This window comes from Cervus canadensis, chromosome 6 (genome assembly GCF_019320065.1).
Source record: "Cervus canadensis isolate Bull #8, Minnesota chromosome 6, ASM1932006v1, whole genome shotgun sequence".
NCBI lineage: Eukaryota > Metazoa > Chordata > Mammalia > Artiodactyla > Cervidae > Cervus > Cervus canadensis.
Window position 1 is genome coordinate 37,347,040 of NC_057391.1, and position 26,702 is coordinate 37,373,741.

Genomic DNA, 26,702 nt, shown 5'->3' on the forward strand with positions numbered 1-26,702 from the left:
ATCCTGCAGGAGGGGGGTCCCTGGCTGGCAAGTGCTCCTGCTCAGAGCGTGGTGCTGCCCAGGGCAGAGTCGCATCAGGGATAATTAGAGGGGTGGTGATGTCTGGCCCTCTGGTGTCTGAGTGTGAGCTGCCTTTAGGACTGTGCGGGAGCAGGACTTCCCTGGCCCTGTGTGTTTGCAAAGGTGAACTTGTCTCTCAAGCCCATTCCCCAGAGGCAACTGCTTAGGAAGCCATGTTGATCACCACATGACCCTCCCCTGACTGAGGTCCTCTGACTGAAGTCCTGCAGACCTAACATTTACCCAGGTGTCAAGGACTATTACTTCAAGACAGACTTGCATTCTAAAGGAAGGGTGTTTTTGTCTCTTCAGTCTTTTGTAACAAAAATTTCCAAAAATTTTTAAAAAGTTACACAACAGAAAAATATATATATATGTGTGTGTGTGTATATATATATATACACATATTTAATGAAGAGCTAAGAAGGACAAATAAAGAATGAAAGTTACTCTGTTCTCCCCAGCTCCACTCCCTAGAGGCAGTTTCTGTTCTTAGTTCTCCTGTGATCACCATTATCTCTTTGCGTAATAACACAAGTGTGTCCAGTTTATTTTATTTTTTATCTTCTTCACCGTGCCACGTGGCATGTGGGATCTTGGTTTTCTGACCAGAGTCTTAACCACTAGACTGCCAGGGAAGTTCTAATTTGCCCATTTTAGACAGTATCGCTTGTCTCCTAATATGAATGATAAGAAATTAGCTCCCTCACTCATACTCCCTCATCCCCTTTACTTCCTCCATTCCTATTTTTATTTATGTATTTCTTTTTCATGAATTTCTTTTTAGGTCTTAGAGTGGTTGCCTTTGTGATGCTGAGTTTCAGTTTCCAACCTATCAATTTCAACTGTCATACAGTGACTTCTACAAGAGAGTTTTAGACAAAAACCGATTGATGAGTCTTCAATGGAGATATTTTAGGCCCTAAGTTAACCCAGTTGGGGAGGTGTTTGAGGGTTGGAAGCCAGGATGGTAACCTAGAAACACCCAGGCTTCAGAGGAAGGCTGACAGATCCCAGTTCAAACTCAGCTTTCCCCCGCCTTGGTCTAACAACCCTCCAGTTTTACAACCTGAATCTGCTTTCTCATATGCAAAATGGAGTTTGGAGAAGATTAAATGAGACGGTGGGAACTTTCCTGGTGATCCAGTGGTTAAGAATTCACCTTGTAATTCAGGAGACGTGAGTTCAATCCCTGTCGGGGAACTATAGACCCCACATGCTGCGGAGCAATTTAAGCGTGCGCTGAAACTACTGAAGCCCGCAACTGCTAAAGCCGGAGTACCAGGACAGATAGTCTGCGCTTGGCAAAGATTCCATGTACTGCCACTAAGACCCGAGGCAGTCAAATAAATATATATATAAATACTAAATGAGATGATGTGTGTAAACATTCAGCACGATGTTCTATACAGAGTCCTTTCTCAACAGACGTCCTTTCTCTTCCCTTCTTTGCCGTCTCATCCTCCTTGCTTTCCCGGTGAGGCTCTGTCCATCAAAGGCTGGCTCCGGAATTTTTCTGCAGTGGCTTCCTTCCTGATCCTCTTTGGAAGAAGATGGCAATAAGAAGGGGGTAGGGAGGCCTCTAAAATACAGCCTGTAGACTCAGTTGTTACCTTGATGACATGTTACACAGTGTGATGGGCATTATTATAGTGCCCTCCCCATTTTGTTTCTGTCTCCTGAAGGGTTCAAGAGTCCTTTCAGGAAAAGGTATAAGGTACAGTTTCGGCGAGGCAGAAAAGGAAAGACGACCTCAACAGAAGTAGGTTACCTTTATTCAGGCAAGGAGGGGCAACAGTCGGCCTAATGACCAGGCTGAGCGCCGAAAGGGATCAGGGAGGCTTCATACTTATAGGGAGGTTTGTGGAAGCGATAAGGGAAACGTCAATCAGGCGGAATATTTTGAGTATTCTTTTGTTGAGATGACACTTGTAGTTGGGCAGGGGGTGATAAGTCTTTTGGGCGGGTGTAGGGGGTGGTAGGTTTTCGGACAGGGGGTGATAAGTTCCAGACAGATGCAGCTGGCCTGGAGCATCAGGATGGAACTAAAGTTATGCTTTGTTTTCTCCGAAGTTAGATGATTCAGCAAGGGGCCTTTGAGACTGTTGTTCTCTTTTCTAGGCCCAAAAGACTCCTTCAAAGGAAGCAGAACAGAAGAGGCCATGGTTTTGTTCATACATTAACTCATTCATTTAACAAAGATTTTATGAACTCCTCTGGTAGGCAAACATTATGCTCAATATTGGAGACTGGTGATCCAAAAAAGACACAGTCTCAGCCTTAATGGAACTTACAGTCTAGTGTAAAAATAAACATTAATCAACTATCAAATAAATGTAAAACTGCAACTGTATTTCTTTTCTGAAGAAAAGGTAAGGGGTGATATAGAATGTCTAGTGAGGGTATGACCTAACAAGTGGTAACATGTGGACTGAGTTCTGAATGATAAGCAGGAGTTAACTAGGTACAGGGGAGAGGAGGGAATTGGCAGAAGGCACAGCATATGCAAAGGCCCTGTGGCAGGAGGAAGAGGGTAAGTATCAGGGACTGGAGAAGATCAGTAGAGCTGGAACTAAGAGAGGAGGGAGGGGAAATCTGCTGGTAGTCCAGTGGTTAAAACTCAGTGCTTTCACTGCTGTGGACCCAGGTTCGATCCCTGGTCAGGAAACTAAGGTTCCACAAACTGTGAAGTGTAGCCAATAAATAAAAATTTTTAAAGAGATGAGGGAGGCAGAAGTGAGTCTTGAGGCAGACAGGGTGGATCTATCCACTTAGGGCCCTGTGAACCACGGTAAGAAATTTTGTCTCTATCCTAAGAGCATTGAGATTCACTGCAAAATCTTAAGCAAGGGTGGTTGGGCAGACTGACACGTTCAGATTTTGAATAGAGAGAGGATCAGAGGGTGCAGAAGTCCTGGAGGTCAGTGGGGAGACCACTGCTATAGGGCTTGACTGGAGTAAGTATTGGTGGTGATAGTGAGAAGTTGCGGATTGGAAAACTATTTAGAGGGTAATATTTAACAGAACTTGGTGATGGATTGGGACATGCAAATTTCATGAATGCCAATACAGGAACACAGTTTCATACATGGGACCTCTCTGAGCATATTTCCTCATCTATAAGCTGGGAATTGGTAAGACTCTGCAGGAGCACACAACACAGCCCCAGAGACACTTGATGGCACACAAAAGAGTAATGCCCATTATTTATGTATAAGTCTCCTTATTTACATTCTTTTGGGGGGGCATTTATACTATCTTTTATTTATTTATTTTCCCATTTATTTTTATTAGTTGGAGGCTAAATTACTTTACAATATTGTAGTGGTTTTTGCCATACATTATTTACATTCTTTTATCTCAGCATTGACCTATGCATGTCACCACTCATCAATAAGTTTGCCCAAGATAAGGGAACTCGAGTTTCAAGATAAGAAAAACCACCAGGATCACAGGTTCATATCAGGGTGGGGAAATAAAGAGGGTGCAAGCTTGGGCAGAGGCAAGGATGTCTGCCCTGCTGTCCCAGCCAGACCTGGGTCCAGTGGTGGAATAAAATAAGCAGCAAGCAGGCCCCATCAGAACTAGATGTTTTCTTTCTTTCTCTTATTTAAAAAAAAATTTTTTTTTGACCATGCTTCTTGGTTCTTAGTTCCTCAACCGGGGATGGAACCCTTACCACCTGCAGTGGAATGCCCCCTGGACCACCAGGGAATTCCCTAAAATATTTTATAAAAAAAGAAAAATAGTGGGAGGGAGGTTCAGGGGGCAGGGGACATATGTAGACCTATGGCTGATCCATGTTGATGTATGGCAGAAACCAACACAGCACTGTAATTATTCTTCAATTAAAAATAAATTAAGAAAAAAAGAAAAAGACACACATTCATTTTAGAAACATTTCTAAATTTTCTAAAATATTTTAAAATTCCCATAATCCTGCCACACAAAAACCACCACTGCTAGCATTCTGGCAAGTTTCTTTCTAGTCATTTTCTAAGCACATATATTTAACATAGTTGAGAGAATGCTACATATAATATATAATTATTTAGAAAACATTAAAAACTATTATCATTATTATTCAAGAAATAAATTTAGCAGAAACAGACTCAACAGATACAGATAGCAGATTTGCGACTGCCAAGGGGAAACGGGTAGGAGGGGGCTGGACTGGGAGTCTGGGGGTAGTAGATGCAAACAATTACATTTAGAATGGATAAACATCTAGGTCCCACTGTACAGCACAGAGAACTATATTCAATATCCTGGGATAAACCATAATAGAAAAGAATATAAAAAAGAATGCATATATGTGTATAACTCAGTCACTTTGCTATACAGCAGAAATTAACACAACATTATAAATTAACTATCAACTACACTTCAATAAAAAAACAAGTTTAAAAAAGACACATTCATTGTAGAAAATTCTGAAATATAGATACAAGAAGCATAAGTTATCTGTTTGGTATATTTTCCATTTCTTATATGCATTTACTTATTTAGGATTTTCATGAAATTAGATCATTTTGTAATATATGCATGCTATTTTATAACAACTTATTTTGAATAGTTTTTGTATTATACATATCTTTTTCAACACTGCAGCATTTTTAAAAATTTAGACTATGACTCAAAGTAAGAAATCCATTTAACTTCATGACAGATACACATACAAACATGAAATGAACGTTTCTTATGAAACAAAACTTATTTTTATTTTACTTTTTTCAAATGCTCATGGCGAGTCACGTTGTTTTCAAGACTCACTAATGGATTCCAACCTGTTCTGTTAAAGGCAGTTCCATGATCTAGTTACTCAGTCCTCTGCTAATAGAATCAGGGATTGCTATCAATTTTTTTGTGTGCCATTATAAATATCGCTACTTTGAACATCTTTGTAACTATTCCTTTTTTTTAGCACTCTGTGTTTCCCCCCCCATCCCCCTTTTAGAGAAATTCTAGAGGCTCCTTGAAAGGTTGTACCAATTAAACTGTTTATAGTTTGATATCCTAATTTTTTCAATTAATGAATATGTTAGGGCTCCCCAGTTGGCTCAGTGGGTAAAGAATCCACCTACAATGCAGGAGACATAGGAGACTCGGGTTCAGTCCCTGGGTCGGGAAGATCCCCTGGAGGAGGGCATGGCAATCCACTCCAGTATTTTTGCCCGGAGAATCCCATGGACAGAGGAGCCTGGCAAGCTACAGTCCTTAGGGTCACAAAGAGTCGGACACAACTGAAGCGACTGAGCACACAACAGTTATATATTACAACATAACAAATTACCCCCAGATTTAGCAGCTTAAAACAATTGTTGAGTCGCTAAGTCATGTCAAACTATTTTGTTACCCCAGGACTGTAGCCTGCCAGGCTCCCCTGTCCAAGCGATTTCCCAGGCAAGTGGGTTGCCATTTCCTTCTTCAGAGTATCTTCCCAACCCAGGGGTCGAACCCATGTCTTCTGCATTGGCAGGCGATTCTTTACCACTGAGCCACCAGCAAAGCCTGCTTAAAACAATGGGTATTTATCGTATCAGTTTCAGTAGGTGGCTTAGCCGACTCCTCTGGTTCAGGGGTTCTCAGAAGGGTGCAAGCCAGCACAGGCCAGTGGTGTTGGTCAGACACCTGCTCCCTGCCATGTGGACTCTCTAGCGGCCTGCTCACCACGTGGCAGCTGGTGTCCAACAGAGACAGGGCCCTGAGAGAGGGAGGGGGACAGGTAAGATGGAAGTCACAGTCTTTTTGTAACCTAATCTAGGAAGTGACATCCCATGACTTGCTGTGTTGTATTCTATTCATCAGAGGCCAATCACTAAGTCCAGCAACACTGAAGGGAAGAGATTACACACACGGGCATGAATACGGGCCAGTATGGATCACTGGTGATCATTTAGAGGTTATCTACCACACTGAACTATTGTGAACATTTTTGACATTAGCAGAATTCCTCAAAAATGCCCCTTTTAGGAAATTCCCTGGTGGTCCAGTGGTTAGGACTCCACACTTTTACTACTGAGAGTTGGGGTTCAATCCCTGGTTGGGGAACTAAGATCCCACAGGCTGTGCAGCACGGCCAAATAAATAAAGCCCTTTGAGGATTGCAGCAGTATCTGAGGGGACTTGTCTCTTTTAAATGAAGATTAAACCAATGACAGTAGCCTCAGCTTGACAAATATTGCATTACTTTCCTCAAAATTCCTTGGTCCTGCATTATCAAGGGAATTATTGGGCTTTAGATCACTAAAATACAACTTATTCAGCTACAATCACTTAGTGCTGAGTCGCTCAGTCATGTCCGACTCTTTGCTCCCCCGTGGACTGTAGCCCACCAGGTTTCTCTGTCCATGGGATTCACCAGGCAAGAATACTGGAGTGGGTAGCCATTTCCTTCTCCAGATAATCAGATAGTTAGTACTAAAAATTGTTCTGTAAATATATTGTCCCTCTGTTTCAGTTATTGCCACAAAACAGTTATCGGAGAAATGGGTTTTCTCAGTGCGTGTCAAGCCAACAGACACAATCAAGCCAAAGATTGGAAGAAGGAAGGATTTATTATTATCTGCAGCAAGTCAAATTATTACTTGCCTTGGGGATTCCCAGGTGGCGCTTAGTGGTAAAGAACCCACCTGAGCGGGAGACATAAGAGATGTGAGTTCAATCCCTGGATGAGGAAGATGCCTGGAAAAGGAAATGGCAACCCACTCCTGTATTCTTGCCTGGGAAATCCGATGGACAGAGGAGCATGATGGGCTACAGTCCATGGGGTCATAAAAGAGTCAGACATGACTTAGCGACTAAACAACAGCAATAGCAGCAAGTCAGGAGGAGACCAGGGGACTCTCTCAAAGCAGCCTCTCCCCTAACAGCAAAATTAGGGACGATTTGAGCTAAGGGTATATGCACATGCTTTATCACAGGACTGTTGTTGGACTGTCTTCTCTGTTCTGACATTTCTTTGTTCGCTCAGGATCCTTGTTACCTACACCTGTTCAAGGACAAGCACAGTGGCCATGGGGTCACAAAGAGTAGACATGACTAAGCGACTGAACTGAAAGTGTTGGTCGCTCAGTCGGTCCTATTCTTTGCGACCCCATGGACTGTAGCCAGCCAGGCTCCTCTGTCCATGGAATTCTCCAGGCCAGAGTACTGGAGTGAGTAGCCCTTCCCTTCTCCAGGGGATCTTCCCCACCCAGGGATCGAACCCAGGTCTCCCACATTGCAGGCGGATTCTTTACCAGATGAGCCACAAAGGAAGCCCGAACTGAACTGAACTGATATGCAGATTCATGAAGAGGCTTGAGCAGAAAATTCTGCATAGAATTAGGGCAGTTTCAGGAGTCCAAGTCTTGGTGGATTGAAGTCAGGAGGGTCAGTATCATTCTTCTGTCCTCCACCAGGGTAGGGGCCTTAGCACCAGCTGGAGTCAAAGATATATTATTATGTATATTCCTTGAGGAGGAACTAGGACTCTGCTTTACCACAGGACTATTGTTTGACTGTCTTCTCTGTTCTTTGTTCCCTCAAGATCCTTGTTACCTAGACCTGTTCAAGGGCAAGCACTGTGGCCAGGCTTAGGTCACAAAATCAAAGTGAAAGTCGCTCAGTTGTGTCTGACTCTTTGCAACCCAGGAATTCTCGCCTTTCCCTTCTCCAGGGGATCTTCTTCGAACTGGGTTCTCCTGCAGTGTGGGCAGATTCTTTACAAACTGAGCTATCAGGGAACACAAAATAACTTCAGCCAAAATGATCTCTCTCTCTCTCTCTCTTTCTCTCTCCCCTTCCGCTGCTCTGCACAGCTTGTGGGATCTTAGTTCCCTGTGTAGACTTCAAATTGGTTCACATTTGGGCCCCTGGCTGTGAAAGCCAGGAATCCTAACCACTGAACCACCACAGAATTCCCCCCAGTGGCTTCTTTTATGTCGAGAATGCCATTCCTGATTCTCTTTCTTCAGGGACTCCCTAACTTATCTGCTTACAGATACCACCCCAAAATTTAAAGGCTTAAAACAAATACACTTGCTCATGATTCTGCAACGTGGACAGGGCTTTGGAGGTGTAGCTAATCTCTGTTGGACCGAGTCAACTGGGGCTAAGGGTGAACAATGGTTTAAAGAGGCTACTCAGCTGGGGTGGCTGGGAGATAGCCAGACACCTCTTTCTCCCATCACAACCTCTCATCCTCCAGTCTTGCTCTCCTCCGGTGGCCTCTCTCTCCCTCAGGGTTGTCAAACCTCTTTACCTGACAGCTGGTTCTGAGAGGGAAAATGCCAGCCACAAGGCTGAGGTGGGAAAGCCATGTGGTACCACTTCTCCTCTGTCCTATTGGTCAAAGCAAGCTACAAATTCAAAGGGAAGGGAAAGGTAGACACCACCTCTTGGTGGGAGGAGCAGCATGCACTTACAAGGAAGGTGAGGTCCTGTCTGCCATCGTTGATAGCGGTCTTTGTAGATAGTTCATTAAACCTACTTATAGAAACCACCAGACCACCATCCAAGACAAGGCACTCAGTGTTCCTTTTCTAGTATGGTGTTAAGGACTGCATGTTCTCACCAAACCACCCACTCCTAACATCAGTGGTTGGTACTGGAGGTGTTGCAAATATGAAGGAAGCCTATAGCATAAACCCTGACTTTTTCTTCCCCAAGTTCATATAGGGAATGTGAACCACATGGCCTAACAAAAGAGCTAACTCACCTGGACAGCTCCCTTGGGCCTGCAACGTACAATCAGAAAACAGTATCATCTGGGGGAATTCCCTGGTTGCTTAGTGGTTGGTGTTCTGGCCTTTCACTGCTGTGGCCCAGGTTCAACCCCTGGTTGGAGAACTGAGATCCTATAAGCCACACGGCATGGCCAAAAAAGGAGGGAGAGAGAAAAAACAACATCATCTGGAAATGCTTTGTAGGAAGGTAAGTCAGAATCACAGAAAGGGCCCAATATTGGCAGTCAAGAGACCTGAAGTGTAGAGATGGCCTCTGCTACATACTAGCTCTGTTTGTCTCTGAACAAACCAACGACCAATCTCTGGGCCTATATATAGAACATACAGCTTCCTATATGTAAGGGGAAGGGCTTTAACTGAGACCCCCAATAGCTCTGATGCTCTCTGCCTCTCCATAAACCAAATTTTATGAGCCCACCCAGAGGAGAGCTGGCTCTGTACATACTGCTAGAGAGGCTCTTGGGAGTCACTGAGGACCTGAACAGATGAAGGGCAGGGCTGGAGGAGGGAACCACATGCCATGTGCAGGGTGGCCTGGAGTACATCTGCAAGCTGGTACAGAGCCCAAGACTAGGGCAGCAGTGGCAACAGACAAGACAGGATGGATGTGAGCAGTCACTGAAGAAGATTGCCGCCACCCAGGGCTGGCTGGATGTTTGCAAGGGAAGCCCAAGGAAAGGCAGGGGGCACAGAGATACTGGGACAAAGTGTCTGGGTCAGTGAGATGAGGAGAGAATGTGGAAAAAGAAGTAATGTGGGGCTAAATATGATGAATGTGAAAGCTGTCATGATGTATTTTTCTCTTTCTCATGGAAACACTCCATGTTCACCAAAGGAAACTTTGGTAACAATTTCTAAACTAGAAAAAAGAAAATGTTACCCCATATTTTCGTCATTCAAATGCCATCACCTTTACCGCTTTGGTGAACTTAGTCTTTTTCCCTTCATGTGTAGCTTTTCTCTTTAGGATGTTAGAACCAGCATAAGGTAGTGTGAAAAGTGTAGGGTTGTTTTTTGTTTGTTTGTTTTAATATATTTATTTGACTGTGCCGGGTCTTGCGGCACTCAGGATCTTCGATCTTCCTTGCAGCATGTGAAATCTAGTTCCCAGACCTGGTATCGAACCGGATCCTCCTGCATTGGGAGCGTGGAGTCTTGGCTACTGGAGCACCAGGAAGTTCCCAAAGTGTAGTTTTTGATGTCTGAGATACTTGAGACAAAATTCTGACTCTGTCACTTTTTTCAGGTAACATTTATTGAGCACTCAGAGTCAAATGGTTTCTCTGTATTAACTCATTTAATTCGCATACTAACCCTAGGAAGTCCCACGTTGTATACAAGAGGGCTAAGGCACAGAGGGGCTAAATAAGTTGCCAAAGGCCACACTGACAGTAAGTGGCAGATGAAAGAGTTAAACCCTGTAATCTGAGTCTGAAGCCCACAAGCTGAACCCCTATAGCCTCTTGCCTCCCACTCTTCACTACCTTACCTTGGTGGAGGTTAGTGAGCCTCCCTGCAAAGTAGAAACTATTCTCAGAGCTGTTGTGAGCATCAGAGGTCACAGATGTCACACGTCTGGAACCCAGCAGGCATCTCAAACAGTAGCTGATCATCACTTGAAAATCTGTTGATTTTCAAAGCAAGTTGATCTGAGCTGAGTGTGGAATTTCCAGCTGAAGTCAGAATTGAAAGTGCAGTAAACGCACAGTGTTTAGGTGCTGAAGCAGTGGACTTAGCCTGCCTGAACTCCAATCCCAGTTCTGCCGCCTATCTGTCACATGACCTAACAAGTTTGTCCACCTGTCTGAGCCTGCTTGCTCATTTGTAAAATGGGGATAAAATTAGTACCTACTTTCTAGGTTTGTTTTGACTGAATGGGGCAATGTGTGGGAAATACTTGGGAACAGGTTTTGGGCATTATCAGATGTAGGTTTTTGTAATAGTATATATGATGGAAGTAATGATTCATCTGTAGTAATATTACCATAGGGTAAGTCTTATCTGTTAGGATTTTTGTATGTATAAGGTATTAAAGAAAGCATAGATCAAATATCAACAAAATTCTTTCTTTCCAGTAACTACACAATCATATGCTTCATTCCCCAGCATTCCATCTATGTTCCCCACTGTGCCTGGGGCAGTGGAAAAAACCCAGAAAATTCAGAGGGGAAACAGACTCCAGATTCCCACACCCAATACCCATACCCATAATGTGTGCAGCTAGGGAATGTTGCAGTTAAGCTGGGACAAAGACTGAGGGTCGGCTATAGGATCTAGTGGGTAAGACTGTTCCCATTGGGCTGAGGTTTGTTAAGTCATCGTGAAGGTGTGGAATCTCTCTTTTTTAAAAAAATTATTTAGTAACTTATTTTTGGTTGCGCTGGGTCTTCATTGCTGTGGGCCACTCTTTGTTGTGGTGTAAGGGTTTCCTATTGCTGCAATTTCTTTCGTTGCAGGGCTCGGACTCTAGGTGAACAGGCTTCATTAGTTGCAGCTCGCGGGTTCAATAGTTGCAGCTCATGGGCTTTAGTTGTTCCTGGCATATGGAGTCTTCCTGGATCAGGGCTTGAATCTGTGACCCCTGCATTGGCAAGCAGATTTCTGTTCACTGTACTACCAGGGAAGTGCGGTATGGAATCTCTTTTGAGGAGAAAATTAACAGGACCAACATTGCTCTGTAAAGAATGGCCTTTAAGAGGAGTTCTTCACTCAGGAAAAGCAATGAGCCTAGTTTCAAGGAGTCCAGGGCTCAGTGAAGGCTCAGCTACTTTGGTGATCTGGAACCTCTAGCTTCCAAGGATGCTATTTTACTGAAAGAGCCAGCTCCTAACCAGGAGCACCCCAACTGGTGAGAGAGGAGAGAAATTCTGTGCTCCAGAGAAGGGATCGGCTGACCAATGAAGCTAACTCAGCTCCGACAACGACCCGAAAGGAAACGTTAGTACAAAATGAGGAAGGGCCTCAAAACAAAAAGGAACCACTGAGGATCAAGCAGGGAAACCTGGCCCGGGGAAATCTCTTGGTTTCTCAACTGTAACAGAAAGGAGGGTTTCCAGAGCTGGCAAAAGTGGTAATAATGCAGCAGGCATCCGGGATTCCAGTTATCAAAGGTGCAGGCACACAGCTTCTGGGATCTCTTCCCGCCACAAGATGGAAATGACTTCCCGAGGGCTGACCACGACAGCGAGATCATTGGCATCGGGCTTTCCCCCGTTTCTCCACCTCCAGCCCCTTCCCTAGCGCCTCGGGCCTGGGTCTGGGAATGCTAGCCAGGACCGGAAAGGGAGTCGGCCGCCTCTAGCATCTGACCCACCTCCGGGTGCCAGACATCGTCGGCGCTTCCCGAAGTGTCCGGGCCTCTAGGGATAAGGGTTTACTTCTGGGGCGCATGGAGCACCGCGAGGTTGGGATCCGGGCAGGGCGCGCCGGCCTCTGAGCCTGTTTGGGCACCAGGTTGCAGAAGCAGGGTGGAAGATAGCAGGGATTGGGGGTAGGCGGCCCGGAAGCCCGGGCTGCAGGGGCGCATTGGCGTGGGCGGGGCCGGCGACGCGGGGGTTAATGTTCGCCCCGCCCCGGCCGCACTGACTCAGTTTCACCAGAAACTAGACGGGTGGAGGTGCCGGATCTCCAGCGCACCGGACACCTGGGCGGAAACGGCGGTCCGAGCAGGACAGGAAACCTGAACCGGAACCTCGGCAGGCCCGGCCCCACCCCACTCACCTGCGCAGGTAACCCGGGCCGAGGAGAGCCAGGAGGAGGCGGAGCGGGTTCGGAGCATGTCTGGCCCTTTGTTCTGCGCCGGTGCGTGTGTCCGGGTACGTGAGCTCTTTAGCCGTCGGACCCGCTGCGGGGTCACCGAAGTGTGCGTGGGAGGACCGGGCCCGCCTGCCCTTCTTCACTCCCGGGGTGTTCGCTCTCCTCGGTCCTCCCCTTCACTTCCTCCCGGCCGGCCCTCCTCCCTGGAAGTCTCCCGGCTGATCCGATGTCTCCTCCTCCGTCCCCTCCCTCTCGCAGGTCGCTAGCACCCTCGGAGCCCAGAGGTCCTCTCTGTGAAGGTGACCCCGGCGGGGAGGAGGGCGACGATCCCCGGGAGGACGATGGCCGGGGGCCGCCTCTCCCAGGCCCGCATCCCAGCGGTGGCCGTGTGGCTTCTCTGCGCGCTCGTCCTCCAGGGCGCCGAGGCCGGGCCGCCGCCGGTGACCCCCGGTTTGCTCACGGCCGACGGCTGCTTGAACCGCTTTACCCCCGGGGTGCCTGATTTCGTGCTCGACACGGACGCCTCGGTCAGAAACGGGGCCACCTTCCTGCGCTCCCTCACCGCGCGCCGCGGCCGGGACTGCGTGCACGCCTGCTGCAGCTCCAACGACTGCAATCTGGCGCTGGTGGAATTGCAGCCCGACGGCGGGGAGGACGCCATCGTCTCCTGCTTCCTCATCAACTGCCTCTACGAGCAGAGCTTCGTGTGCAAGTTCGCGCCCAGGGAGGGCTTCGTCAACTACCTCACGCGGGAGGTTTACCGCTCCTACCGAGAGCTGCGGACCCAGGGCTTCAGAGGTGAGGACAAGGGTGCCAGGATCTGGGGAGACTCACAAAAGGGACTGGTTATAGGGTTCTGCTCGAAGCATCAGAAAGGAGTTTGGAGGAGAGTCCCATTCGATCCCAACTCATCCTTAGAAGTAGGCATGGTATAAATAGTAAATAAAGAACAGGCTACAAGAGGGGCGAGGGGGGACGTCCTAGGGCCCAGGCTGGCTCCTGAGTTCAGGATGTTGAGTGGGTGGGTGCTCTGGGATGTGTGAGTGGGAGCAAGCTCCTCGGGATTCCTACTTTGACCCCAATGGGCCAAATCAGGGAATGTGCTGTCTGGAGGCCACCTGGTGACTAGATAGAAGATAGATAGATACTCCAGGCCAAGCACTGTGCTAGGTACCTTGGGGACCTGTCAAGTGGACCTGGTGAAGGCTGGGCTCCTCACTGCTGGGTCTGGGATTGGTTCTAGCATTTCTTGTACTCCTCTCCCCAGGTACTGGTCTTTAGTGGTCTGGGGGAAAACTGCCAGACCACCAGTCTAAAGAACAAGCCCAGTTGGGGGTGACCCAACTGGGGAGGGGGCGGTATTGTGGACACAGTAGCCTAGAGACCTCTGGGGTCCGGGTGAGGAGGGTTGCTGGATGAGTCAGTCCACTGGTATGTATACCTGGTAGGGGAAGGAAGTCAGCTGTCCAGGCAAGTGTGTGTGTGTGCATGTGTGTATACTCGTGTGTGCTCATAAGCCTGGCAGAGCTCTTCCTGCTTAAGATCTAGTAGCCAAGCTGTCTGCTCACCTTATTTACTTCCAGGATAAGGGCAAAGTGGGGCCACAGCTCCTCCTCTTTCCTCCTGGGACTGAGCAGTTAGCTGGGAATGGGGTCCCTCCAGAGACCTTTGTTCCCCATTCTCTCCACCTGTTGTTCTGGCCAGGTGGGGCTCCAGGGCAGGGATGGGTCACACTGATAACCTCTGTTAGTACTTTACTGTTTGCTAACTGCTATGCCACTCAGCCTCTCACTTAGGCATCATGATAACCACCTCTGAAAAGGGTGCTATTAGTAGTCATTCCACTTTTTAGATTAGGAAACTGACTCCCATCTTAAATATATACTGTCCACAAATGGGACTCAACCCCAGGCAGGACCTCCTACAGTGCTGCGCTATTTCTCACACAAGACCATCTTTCTGGTAGAAACCTGTCTCTGATCCAAGACAGCCCAGTGGACAACAGAACCATACACTAGGGAGCCCAGGGGCCAGGCTGGGGCTGCTCGGTCTCGGTTTTGGGAAGTAGAGAAAGGAGTTTCCTCTCCAGCCTTTCCTCTTGTCCCTATCCTTTCAGAAGCTCTGGATCTCTAAGAAGAGGTTGGGTGGAGATTCCGGGAGGGGAACACTGTCTCCAGGCTAGGCTGGGCTACTGAGTCCCAGTGGGCCAGGGCCTGAGCCTGTTTCACAAGGAAGCAACAGGGAGTGTAGGTGGTGATGACGTAAGTGATCTGAGCTGCCTGCCCTCCCGGCTCTGACAGGACCCATTGGAGGGCCAGCATGGCAGGGCCAACACCTGAAACTCTGGGGTCTGGTCAGGAAGCTGAGCTGGTCGGAGCCATCCTCATCTGGGAACCTCCCCACCTCCTGACTTGCCTGGTTGGCACAAGACAGGACGGAGTGGGGATTTCCTGTCCCGTGGGGTGCTGGGTAGAACTTGGACTTGGTCTGGCCCTGGGGCCATTTTGGGCAGCACAGTGTTTGGGGGAATGGGGGCTACTGTGTGCATGTGTCCAGGAGTCCATTCTCACTTGAGTTGCACTAGAGAAGTTGAAAGTACAAAGAGGATCAAGCCATTATGGCCTTCTGGAAGCTGGGCTAGGGTAGACCGAGGCAGGCAAAGTGGGCAAGTGCTCAGGGCTTCTGAACCTTTGGTTTTTGTACTGGGGGGAGCCCTTCCCAGGGTGGGTTGACCTGTTCCCCTTTTCCTGCCTGTGGCCAGGCCAGTCCAGTCCAGATTACTGGGGCCTCCTAAGCACCCTGCTCTTTCCTCCTCCCCCCTTCCCCTACCTTCCCCATCTTTGCATTGGAAGAGTGGCTTGGAAGATGGAGACTTTGTTTCCCTGGGGAGTCCTGAGGCCTGACAGCTGGGAGAGGGGCTGGCTTTATTGCTTCTCTGGCCCTTTGCTCTCTGTGGGTGGGAAATAAGGAGTGGTATCTGTCCAGACATCTGCTCCTTGCTCCTGGGGACTGGGGCTTGGAGAGGACCAGCCTTGCGTGTGTGGGTAGACATTGCTGATTTGGCCCGAGGTCTGATATGTCACTCTGTTTGTGACTTCTACCCTGGGGCCAGTGGGGCTAGCCTATCTTTCTGCTAGGTAGACTGCCAAGCAGTCTGTCTTGTTTCCCCTTGTGGACTGCTGATTACTTTCTGGAAAATGCAAGGAGGGAGGGACAGGCTCCTCCTAGTTCACTGCCCCCTTGGCTTGGCCTCTCACCTCAGGGCCTGGGCTAGCTCTCAGTGAGCCCTCAAGCCACTGGGTTGGGGCTTGGTTCCTGGCCCTGCTCTCCTGGTCTTATAATGGAGGTTTTCTTTTCTCATTCCTGTAGCCTCTGCACCACTTGGCTTGTTTCTCTGTGGAAGTTCTCCCCTCCCATCCCTTTGCCGTCACTGTGTGTCCTGGTCTTTTCACCTCTGGGACCACCCTCTGTGACTCTCACATTGGCTCTGCTTTCTCTGCCTCATCCAAGAGAGGCAGAGACGCAGCCCTATGATTCAGCCTTCTATCAGCTGTTCTTATCTCTTTACCTTCTCTCCTCCCTTTGAATTCTTAGACTTGACTAACCTTCTATGGTGCCTCTGTGAAGAGCGGGTTGGCAGTATCCACCAAAAGCGTAAATGCACATAACCCTCATCACAGTTCTACTTGCAGGAACTCGTCTTGTGGCTATGCTTAAACATGTGTAAAACAACTTACCAGCCAGCCAGTCACTGCACCATTGTTTATAATAGCAAAGAATTGGAAACAATCTCAGTGTCTGTCAACACATCCTATAATTGGATTCCGTGGTGCTGTTTTAATCATAATATTAATAATAAACCCTGAGGCAGCATGGGTTAGTTTTTAGTAGGGAGGGAGGAAGGTAGAGAAGAACGACGTAAATCAAGAGGGACTGATGGACTGGTTAAATGTGTTAAAAGTGCTATGCAACCAAAAGTATGTATTACTGTGAATGATTTCCAGTATATATTAAAGGAAAAGCAAGATGAAGAACTTGCATGCTTATGAATTCAATTCTCTCCCTCCTGATATTCACACATACACACCCCCCCAAACTAGTAACAGAATACTTCTGGACAGAAGGTTCGTTCATGTCCTTATCCTCAGTCATGTCCAGCTCTGAGACCCCATGGACTATAGCCAACCAGGCTTTTCTGTCCATGGGATTTTCTGGACAAGAATACTGAAGTGAGTTGCCATTTCCTTCTCCAGGTCTATGTATTACCTAAGCTAAAAACAAAATTGAAGATTATAAAAGTAATAATAGTAAAAAGTCATCCTTCTAAGCAGGTATGACCTGCAGCATGGTGTTTTGATGTTTTGGAGAGAGTATGAGTCAGAACAGGGTTCAAATAAATCCCAGCTCTGCTGTTTAGAAACTGAGCGACCCAGGGCAAGTCATTTAACCTCTCTGATGTCAGTTTTCTCATCTGGAAAGAGGAGCAAGAATGCAGTTGTGGCAGGATGGTTAGGAAGGTAGGCGATATAGATGGGGGCAGCAAACCTCCTGTGAATATTCATATAGTAAATACTTTAGATTTTGTGTTGGTTACAACTGCTCAGCTGCTGTTGTAACATGAAAGCAGCCATCCACAATTTGTAAACAATTTGGTAAGGCTGTATCTTAATTTATAGGCACAAATTTGAACTCTATGTCATGCTATGTCATGCTTTCACATGTCATGAAGAAAGAATTTAAAAATTCTTTTCAACTGTTAAAAAATATAACAGGTTGGACTAAATGTGGCCTGCAGGCCATAATTTGCCAGCCCTGATAAGATACTACAGATAAAGTACCTAGTGTGTGCCAGACACACTTTCTTTTTTTTTCTTTTAATTTTTATTTATTTAATTATTTTATTTTTGGCTGTGCTAGATCTTCATTCCTGTGCATAGGCTTTCTCTAGTTGCCAAACAGGGACTACTCTCTAGTTGCAGTGTGACAGCTTCTCATTGTGGTAGCTTCTCTTGCTGTGGAGTGTGGGGTCTAGAGCCGACTCAGTAGTTGTGGCCCAGGGGCTTAGTTGCCCCAAGACGTGTGGGATCTTCCCAGACCAGGGATTGAACCTGTCCCCTGCATTGGCAGGCAGATTCTCAACCACGGGACCACCAGGGAAGTCCTCTGGGCACACTTTCTACCAGCAGCAGCTTTGTTAGTATGACTCTAGGTTCTTTCTCCACCTCTGGCTTCTCTGGAGCTCCCACTGCACTCCTCCCCTCTCTCAAATTCAACTTCTCTATGGCTGAAGCCACATGTTCCTGCTAGATCTGGTTTCCCTTCTGCCCGTGCCCTGGCTCTGCATTGCCAGTTCCCCAGAGCCTGTCAGGCACAGCAGCCTGAAGTGTCTACCCAGCATTGTTTCTCATCCTTTCCATCCCTGTCGTCATTCAGTTGCTAAGTTCGTGGCCCCATGGACTGCAGCATACCAAGCTTCCCTGTCCTTCACTCTCTCCCAGAGTTTGCTCACACTCATGTACATTGAGTCAGTGATGCTATCCAACCATCTCATCCTCTGTTGCCCCATTCTCCTCCTTGCCTCAATCTTTCCCAGCATCAGGATCCATCCCTAAGTGAAAGTGAAAGTGAAGTAAAGTCGCTCAGTCGTGTCCAACTTTTAGCGACCCCATGGACTGCAGCCTACCAGGTTCCTCCGTCCATGGGATTTTCCATGCAAGAGTACTGGAGTGGGTTGCCATTTCCTTCTCCAATGCATTCCTAAGCTATCCCTTAATTCAGACTGCTTCTGTTGCATCTGCCTTGAACTACTGCACTGGTCCACTTGCTGGCCTCCTTGCTCCATAGAAATAATTCTATTCCAGACAGATGGGTAAATAGCTGCTGCCAGGAGCTTAGGAATTCACCTGCTATCCTGGCCCTTGGCCTTCCCTTGGTACTTCTGGACCTTGATCAGGCTTTGAGGGAGATCAATGTCTAGTGCAGACTGGGCCTCCAGGACTCTGTGCCACTATTCATGGCCAGTGTCTGTCCCCTTTCTGTACCACCAGTTGTTAAGTATTTGAATGTCAATCCTGCTGTGTCCACATGCCCTGACCCAGTGTCCAGGGCCCTTGGGGATCTGTCTCAGCCCAGCTGGTCTCCTTAATGTCCACCAAACCGCCTTGCAAATTCTCTACTCCTTGTTTTGGCTCTGTTTTCTGCTGTCATCAGCAACACAGAACATTCTTCCCCACAAGCAAACAAATAAAACTAAAAGAATTTTAAAAATCCTTTGTCTCAAAAAAAAAAAAAAAATCCTTTGTCTCTTCTTCACAAAGCCTTGCCTTTTTCCTTTAACTTGCTGTGGTCTTTCATTTCTTTAAACATCCACTTCCTTGTCTTGTACATGTACCACAAATGCCTTCATCTTGGTGGGTCTTTTCTCTCATTTTGCTTCCTGTGGCTGGGTCTTAACCTGCCTAATTGGACCATAACACCCTCAAGGGGAGTGTGTGAGCTTTCTAGGGCTGCTATGCCAACGTACTACAAAGTGGGTGGCTGAAAACAATAGGAACGTATTGTCTCAGTTCTAGAGGCCAGACGTCCAAAATCAAGGTGTCCACAGGGCCACACTCTCTCTGAAGACCCTGGCTGAGGGAGGGTATTTTGTGTCCACTTGTAACTGGAGGAGGCACGCTCTTTATGTGCCCAGTCATCATCGGACACCAAGGCTTGACACAGTGCTGCCCGGGAACTCTGTGCTTAAGGCCTCTGTCTGGATGGGCTTCTCAGCAGTGATCTGGGCTGCTGAGAGAGGGGTGATGGTGGTAATTACACTTAACTTATCTGGCTTTTCAAAAGTGTTGTTACTCTAACTTAAAAAAAAAATATGTTTGTTTGGTTGCGCCGTATCTCAGTGGTGGCACGCGGGTTCTTTGATCTTCCTTGCAGCATGTGGGTTCTTTAGTTGTGGCATACAAACTTAGTTGAAGCATGTGGGATCTAGTTCCCTGAACAGGGACCAGACCCAGGCTCCCTGTGTTGGGAGTGCCAAGTCTTAGTTGGACCACCACGGAAGTCCCCTGACTTTTTAAAGCAATTAGCACAAGTACTTGCTTATTGTAGAAAATAGGAAAATTCCTCCTTCCAAATATATGTGTGTATACGTATGTATATGTATATATACATATATATATAATTTTTTTTTCCCTGAATGGGATCAGATGGCAATGCGCTCAGTTATTTGCTTCAGAAAGTGGCTTTACAATATTAGAATGTCTTTTTTTTTAAAAACAATAATGTATTTATTTAAAAGAAAAACACCTACATGTTTAAATATGTATATATAAATATGAACCCATTTTATAAAAATTTACATTTATAAAATTAAATTCTATAATGATATAGTTGCTGTCATTGTTAGCTGCTAAGTCCTATTTGACTCTTTTTGCCACCCCATGGACTGTAGCCCACCCGGCTCCTCTGTCCATGGGATTTCCCAGGCAAGAATACTGGAGTGGTTTGCCGTTTCCTACTCCATAGAATGTCTTAAGTGTAACATATCTAAATAGAGGACAAGAAGAATGGTTTCATTGTGAAATTGTATCTGTGTCTTACCAGGCTGCTGAGCCCTAGGTTGGTCTAGTTGCCACCCATAAGGCACCAGCCCCTCACTGGAGGAGGGATCCTGCCCATTCAGTGAGAGTTCACCTTACCTCACCTTCCTCCCAGGGTCCCGGATCCCCAAGGCCTGGGATGGTATAGACTTGAAGGTACAGCCCCAGGAACCCCTAGTGCTGAAGGGTGTGGAGAACACAGACTGGCATCTCCTGCGGGGTGACACAGACGTCAGGGTAGAGGTGAGACCCGGGGCTGGCTCTCGGACCCCCACCTCAGCTCTCCAGGGCCCCTTTCTGGGGCCATAGGCCCAACTGCGGCTCCAAGTGGGATGGGGTGGATAGACGCCGAGGATCCATTTAATACCAAGACCGTCTGTCTCCCCAGTGGGGGGGGAGGGGGGACGATTTTGGGGAGGGTCTGGAGCAGCCAAGGGCCTGATGGCCATTCCTGTGCTTAGAGGAATAGTCCAGACCAGGTGGAGCTGTGGGGACTCAAAGAAGGCAGCTACCTGTTCCAGCTGACGGCGGCCGGTTCAGACCAGCCAGAGAGCACGTCCAACGTCACAGTCACTGTGCTGTCCCCTGAGCAGACGGAAGGTGAGGAAGCGGGGTGAGGAGGCCACCCGGGAGCCCTCCCCCGCCCCAGATGACTGGCCCTTCAGGCCCCCTGACCAGCTTCCCTCCCTGCCAGAACACTGCCTTGCATCCAAGAAGGTGGGCCGCTGTCGTGGTTCCTTCCCCCGCTGGTACTACGACCCCACAGAACAGATCTGCAAGAGTTTCGTTTATGGAGGTTGCCTGGGCAACAAGAACAACTACCTTCGGGAAGAAGAGTGCAAGCTCGCCTGCCGCGATGTGCAAGGTGGGCCTTTGCGAAGCAGTGTTGGGGCTCAGGTGACATTCCCCCAGGGTAGGTGTTCTCTCTTCACGGATCAGGGAGGTGGGCGTGGGAATACCCCCATCCCTAGGCCCCCTATCAGCTCATCCTGGCTGGGGCCTGGCCCTGCCTCCTCTCACTTCTCTGTTTTTCTCTCCTAGGCCCCTCAGCAGAAAGGCATCATCCAGGTGGGCTTTGCTTCTTTCCCTGTTCCCCTCACCCCTGCCCGCTCTCCAGCTGGTATCAAGTCCAGGTCCCTACCCACACTGTCCTGGCTCCACAACTCATTCCTACCCTCAGAAAGAAGGCCCACAAGTGCCTCACCCCCTGCAGCTCAGGATCCTCCCATCAACCTTTGCCTATTTTGTGTGTAGGAGGGTTTGAGGAGCAGGGGTGGAGAGGGAACAGGGGCTGTGTCATGATGCCGCCTGGGGGTAGAGAGGGCCAGGGAGATGATGGACTCACGGTATTTGCTGGCCTCTGCACCCCCAACCTGACCTCCCCCTCCCCCCGGCCTCACCCCTCCCCAGTGTGTTCTGGCAGCTGCCACCCCAGCAAGTTCCGCTGCGGTGATGGCTGCTGCATCGACAGCTTCCTGGAATGTGATGACACTCCCGACTGCCCTGACGCCTCAGACGAGGCCACCTGTGAGAAATGTGAGGCCTGGGGGTGGAGGGCGGCGGGCAGGGCAGGGCAGATCCAGACCACTCACCCCACACCTTTGCGAGGCCTTTTGTCAGGTCTGCACCTCTGATCTTTCATCTTTGCAGACACCAGAGACTTCGATAAACTCCAGAGGATCCATTTCCCCAGGGACAAAGGTGAGCTCCTGCCCCGGTCTCCTGGGTCAGGGCTGAACTGCTCTGCTCACTCACGCCATCCATGTGCTGAAGGGGCCTGCTGTGGGTACCAGGCTGTGGGCACAAAGCTGGGGGCAGGGGTGTCCTGCGCTTTTCTTTCTGTGTTTCCCAAGCATCAGACATCCTCTTAACACCTCCAGAAATTCTTTTTATTTTTTTTATGTCATGCCGCATGGCATGTGGAATCTTAGTTCTCTAACCAGGGATTGAACTCGTGCCCCCTGCAGTGGAAACTCAGGGTCTTAATCACTGGATTGCCTGGAGAGTTCCAACACCTTCAGAAATTTAACCATGCCTACATATCACTGAGATGTTATTGATTTAACTTAATATATTAAAAGGTAAATTTCAGGGACTTCCCTGGCAATCCAGTGGTTAAGACTCCGCACTTCCAATGCAGGGGGCATGGGTTTAATCCCTGGTCAGGGAACTAAGATCCCACATGCTACGCAGCACAGCCAAAAATAAATAACTGAAATTGGAGATTAAAAAAATAAAGGAACTTTCACGTCAGTACTGTAAATGAAAAGCCACTATTATATGCCACAATTTGAGATCTGCTTTTAAAATAAGTATAATAAAACATGGTAACAAATTTTAGCTGGACGCTGTTGCCTGCCAAGGTTCAGACTCTGAGTCTTCTTTGTTAAAAGGCAGACCATCAAGTGCTGGGGAGAAAACCAAGACCTTGTTACAGTCGGGAATGCTGAAATAAAATTAAGGAATAGTTATATGAGTCAGCCTAGGGTAATTCTGGACCCAAACTTACTCTCCTGCATTTATCTTCCTTGCTTCTAACAACACTGCAAATGGAGCAGATATTTCTGGGGCCCCCGGGGCCCTCACTGAATCACAGCCATCCCCAGCCTAAGGAGGGTCAGGGGGTGGCAGGCAGCAACCATGTGGAGCCTAGTGGCGGCAGGGAGGTCCCGTGGACATTCACACCTTCGTCTGCTCCTTACCCTGCAGGGCACTGTGTAGACCTGCCAGACACGGGCCACTGCTCAGAGAGCATCCCCCGCTGGTACTACAACCCCTTCACTGAACACTGCGCCCGCTTTACCTATGGTGGTTGTTATGGCAACAAGAACAACTTTGAGGAGGAGGAGCAGTGCCTTGAGTCCTGTCGTGGCATCTCCAGTGAGTGGGGCAGAGGGGGGCTGGAAGATGGGGAGGTGAAAGGCTTAGCTGGAACATTCAGCTCTGTCCCAGGGCGTGGACTGGTCATGCCTTGTCCTCAGAGCAGCTGAACTAAGGGTGGGAGAGGAGGGCAGTGGGTGTCTGGGGCACTGCTGATGAGCAGCTGAGTCTTCGACCCCTTCGACCCCTTAGTATTGACTTCTGTCCCCCGCCTCCATTGTGTTGTAGAGAAGGATGTGTTTGGCCTGCGGCGGGAAAGCCCCGTTCCCAGCACAGGTAAGCCCCCATCTGCCTGTCACCACTGAGTAGGCATCAACTCAAAGATCAACTCCACTCAGCTGGTTGTGACAGCCTAAGCCTGTGTTGAGAGGGTCCTGAGCTTGGCTAAAGGGACAGTAGTGGTACCTGCCGGGGCAAGGGAGAGAAGGACAGAAATACATGCCAGGTCTGTGGGCCGTCAGAGTCCTCCCCACATTACCTGCAAGTCCAGTGACCTAGAGCCAAGACTCGAAGCCCATCAGAATCCCTCCCACCAAGCTCCCAACAGAGCAGTTTCAGCTGCTCACATGCCCAAAGTCCTTATTCTACCACCACTATCACCCCCCCACATCCGTTTGCCTAGGTCCCTTTGATACAGAGCAGGGGTGAGCGTCAGAACCCCTCAGGCTTTGGGAGTGCTTCATCCGGCCCTTCTTCCCCCAGGCTCCGTGGAGGTAGCCGTTGCAGCGCTCCTGGGTACCTGCATCGTGGTGGTGGTCGCCATTCTGGGTTACTGCTTCTTCAAGAACCAGAGAAAGGACTTCCACAGACACCACCACCCCCCACCCTCCACCCCCACCAGCTCCAAGGTCTCCACCACGGATGACATGGAACACCTGGTCTATTACCAAACAACTAGACCCCTCTGAGCCTGGGGCTTCTCCAGGGCTCTCGTCGTCTCTCACCTGGCCCTGCTTCCTAGCCAAGACGGAGGCCTGGGCTGGGTGAAGACTTTGGGACCAGACTTCTCCAGCCTGTTTCCCAGGCCTCTTCTGCCTCCAAGGCCAGGGCTCCAGCCCCTGTTGGAGGGATCTCAGCTAAGTCCAGGCTACTTGTTTCTGAGAAAGCTCACGGTCTGCAAGGAGCAGAAAACCTTTGAGCCAGGAGTCCCACAGAAATGGGCCTCTCCATGAAGGATTTCAGAGGAAGTTGGAGTTTTGCTTCCTATTCCAAGCTACCTGCCCCCATCCCATGACCTTGGGAAGGGGCCTGGGACAGCATCAGAGGCTGGAGGCCCCAACCCTTTCCTCCACAGCTGCCCCTCCCACTCTGCAAAGTCCAGGGCTCTGGTGGGGGGCAGCCTGGGGGGGAAGGACTTCCCTGTATATTTTGTGTTGTACAGAGTTCCTTTTTGTTTATTTAATGCCATGGGGGGGGGGGGGCGCAGTGAGAGGAGTGGGAAGTGACTCTGTGGCCCCATCTCTTCCCCTGCCCCCCACATTAAGCCCCAAGCCAGCCCGGCCGGCACACGGAGCCAGATCCTCCACACCCCCTGGGGCTCCCTTGCTTCCACAGGCCAGAGCCCACTCAGTGGAATAAAGAGATTTATTCTGAGTCTCCTGCCTCTGCGCTGTGGGCCAGGAAAGGAACAGGCTGCTGGGGGGAGATGGGACTGTCCTGTCCAACCGGTTCAGGCTTTGGTCATCCTGCTCAGCAGGTTTTCCCACCCTTCCCGAAACTGTCCTAGCCCCAGCCCCTGAGGGTGGAGAGACTTGCCAAGTCTGACCACCCCGGGGGAAGGGAGAAAGAGCCTTGGGAGTCAGGACCTAGGGAGGCCGTGGAGCTGTTTCTTCCTGGTTTGGGCCTGCAGTATGTAGTCGAGGACTAGGGGGGTGGGGGGTGCATAGGCTTGAACCCTGGTTTGGTTTTTTCATTTTGTGGCCGAGGCTTTCAGGATCTTAGTTTTCTGACCAGGGGTTGAACCTGGGCCCCTTCAGTGGAAGCAGTGGAGCCACTGGACAGCCAGGGAATTTCCCTGAACCCTGGTTCTTATCTCTTCCGTGTAGGGGCTGGGGACAAGCGGCCCATCTGGTCACCCACAGAAGCCTTTGCTTCTCACAGGAGTATAGCTGCTCCCCAGGCTCTGAGCTCCTGCCTTTAGTTCAGGTGCTCGCCTCCAATCCACACCCCTCTATTTGTTTGAACTACTTACCTGTTTGTGCAAAAAAAAAAAAATAATTCCTTTCATTCATTCATTTATTCAACCAAATTATTTATTGAGCTATGTACCAGGCACCACCAATCCTTAGAAATTTAGTATTTTTAAGCATATTGAAAGCACTGTGTAAGTGCTTTACATATCTCAAGTGATTGCCTCAGCACACAATCCCGGGATGAAAGTATTATCATTATCCTCATTTTACAGGTGAGGAAACCGACTCAGCAAAGATCATCTCCTAAGGTCTTGGAGCTGGTACCGGAGGATTGATTTAAACCTTTACATTACAAAAGAGAGACTTTTTTAAATTGTGGAAAGTGCCACACAGAAAAATAAAATAGCAGTGTGAGAGGTTGGGGACTGCTTTTAAAGGGTTGAAGAGCAACTGAGGTTAATGTCCATATTTGAGTCCTACGTGTACAGTTCAATAAATTTCCATAACTGCACACACCCAGGAGCCAAGCACCCAGATCAAGAAGCAGAACCTTGGGACTTCCCGGGTAGTCCGGTGACGCTCCCAGTGAGGGGGCCTGGTTTTGATCCCTGGCCAGGGGTGGCACTGGTGGTAAAGAACCCCCTGCCAATGCAGGAGATGGAAGAGAGGGAGGTTCGATCCCTGGGTTGGGAAGCTTCCCCGGAGGAGGGCACGGCAACCCACTCCAGTATTCTTGCCTGGAGAATCCCATGATCAGAGGAGCCTGGCGGGCTCACAGGGAACGAGGTCCCACATACCACAACCAGGCGTCCACATGCCACAACTAAGACTTGGTGCAACCAAATAAGCAAATTAATTTTTTTTTAAGAAGCAAAACCTTATTAGCAGCCCAGGACAGGCCTCTTTTTGATGGCTTTCTCACAGCCCTTGCACCTGTGGTACTGAAGTGGCCCATCTTCACCCTTCTCATGAGTTCTCATTCCTGAGATCCTCTCAAGGATACTCCCTGCTCTACATCCCTGTGTCTGCTAACAGGACCCTCATCACCAAACACTCCCTTTTCCATTTACTTTCCTGTCTTCCCACAGTGCTGCAGACACAGATGGCATCTTAAATCACCTCTGAGTCTGCAGCTCGCCACACCCCCTCTATGACCTTAGTAAATGGTAGTGGTTCAATAAACATTGAGTGGATGGCAAGGGTGGGGCCTCCACTGCGCTTTGGCTGTTTCCATTTCAAAGGGCACTGTATTTTGCTTCCTACCTGGCCAGCCACTCATGCATCCTTCAAGTTTCAAAATGGGCTTGATTCCTCCTCTGATCCCCACAGCATCAGGAAACTTCATTATCCCTCGATTCTCTATGAGCCCTTCCAGGCTGATGTCAATGCTGTATCTCAATGCCTAGAAGAGTAATTAACACAGAATAAGAGCTTAATGTTTGTCGGACCGAAGGGAGCATCCTCCTCTTAGGGAGGGTGGAGATGAAGTGAGATGACGGCAGACTAAGTGCCTTCCCTAGGAAGAGCTGCTGGGAGGCGGGCAGGGCTGT

At 48.8% G+C, this 26,702-nt stretch overlaps 1 protein-coding gene and 1 long non-coding RNA gene across 5 annotated transcripts; one reads left to right on the forward strand and one right to left on the reverse strand.

Moving 5' to 3' along the window:
• Window positions 1–19: 19 nt before the first annotated feature.
• LOC122443406 lies at window positions 20–12,647 on the reverse strand. Of its 3 annotated transcripts, none has more exons than XR_006270006.1 (3): window positions 12,510–12,647; window positions 8,762–8,900; window positions 20–1,601 (listed from the first exon to the last, which is right to left on the reverse strand). It is a non-coding gene; the product is annotated as an uncharacterized LOC122443406 (long non-coding RNA). The 3 variants fall into 3 exon arrangements; XR_006270005.1 differs by lacking the exon at window positions 20–1,601 and adding an exon at window positions 2,135–2,194; XR_006270004.1 differs by lacking the exon at window positions 20–1,601 and adding an exon at window positions 5,456–5,764.
• A 239-nt stretch (window positions 12,648–12,886) lies between these two features.
• On the forward strand, window positions 12,887–24,613 carry SPINT1 (serine peptidase inhibitor, Kunitz type 1). 2 transcript variants are annotated; one of them, XM_043471498.1, is made up of 10 exons: window positions 12,887–13,343; window positions 20,256–20,383; window positions 20,602–20,740; window positions 20,835–21,053; window positions 21,182–21,208; window positions 21,551–21,676; window positions 21,791–21,841; window positions 22,850–23,020; window positions 23,249–23,296; window positions 23,723–24,613. In XM_043471498.1, the coding sequence occupies exons 1-10, from the start codon at window positions 12,887–12,889 to the stop codon at window positions 23,926–23,928; spliced, it is 1,572 nt and encodes a 523-aa protein (XP_043327433.1). In that variant the 3' UTR covers window positions 23,929–24,613. The 2 variants fall into 2 exon arrangements, with proteins under 2 accessions (XP_043327433.1, XP_043327434.1); XM_043471499.1 differs by having other exon boundaries at window positions 20,835–21,005.
• The last annotated feature ends 2,089 nt before the right edge of the window (window positions 24,614–26,702 follow it).

Excerpts from the sequence above, each read along its gene's own strand:
- SPINT1 (XM_043471498.1), top strand. The coding sequence starts at position 12,887 with ATGGCCGGGGGCCGCCTCTCCCAGGCCCGCATCCCAGCGGTGGCCGTG. Across the intron at positions 20,741-20,834 it reads GTCCCCTGAGCAGACGGAAG|AACACTGCCTTGCATCCAAG; the intron begins GTGAGGAAGCGG and ends CCTCCCTGCCAG. Across the intron at positions 23,021-23,248 it reads GTCCTGTCGTGGCATCTCCA|AGAAGGATGTGTTTGGCCTG; the intron begins GTGAGTGGGGCA and ends ATTGTGTTGTAG.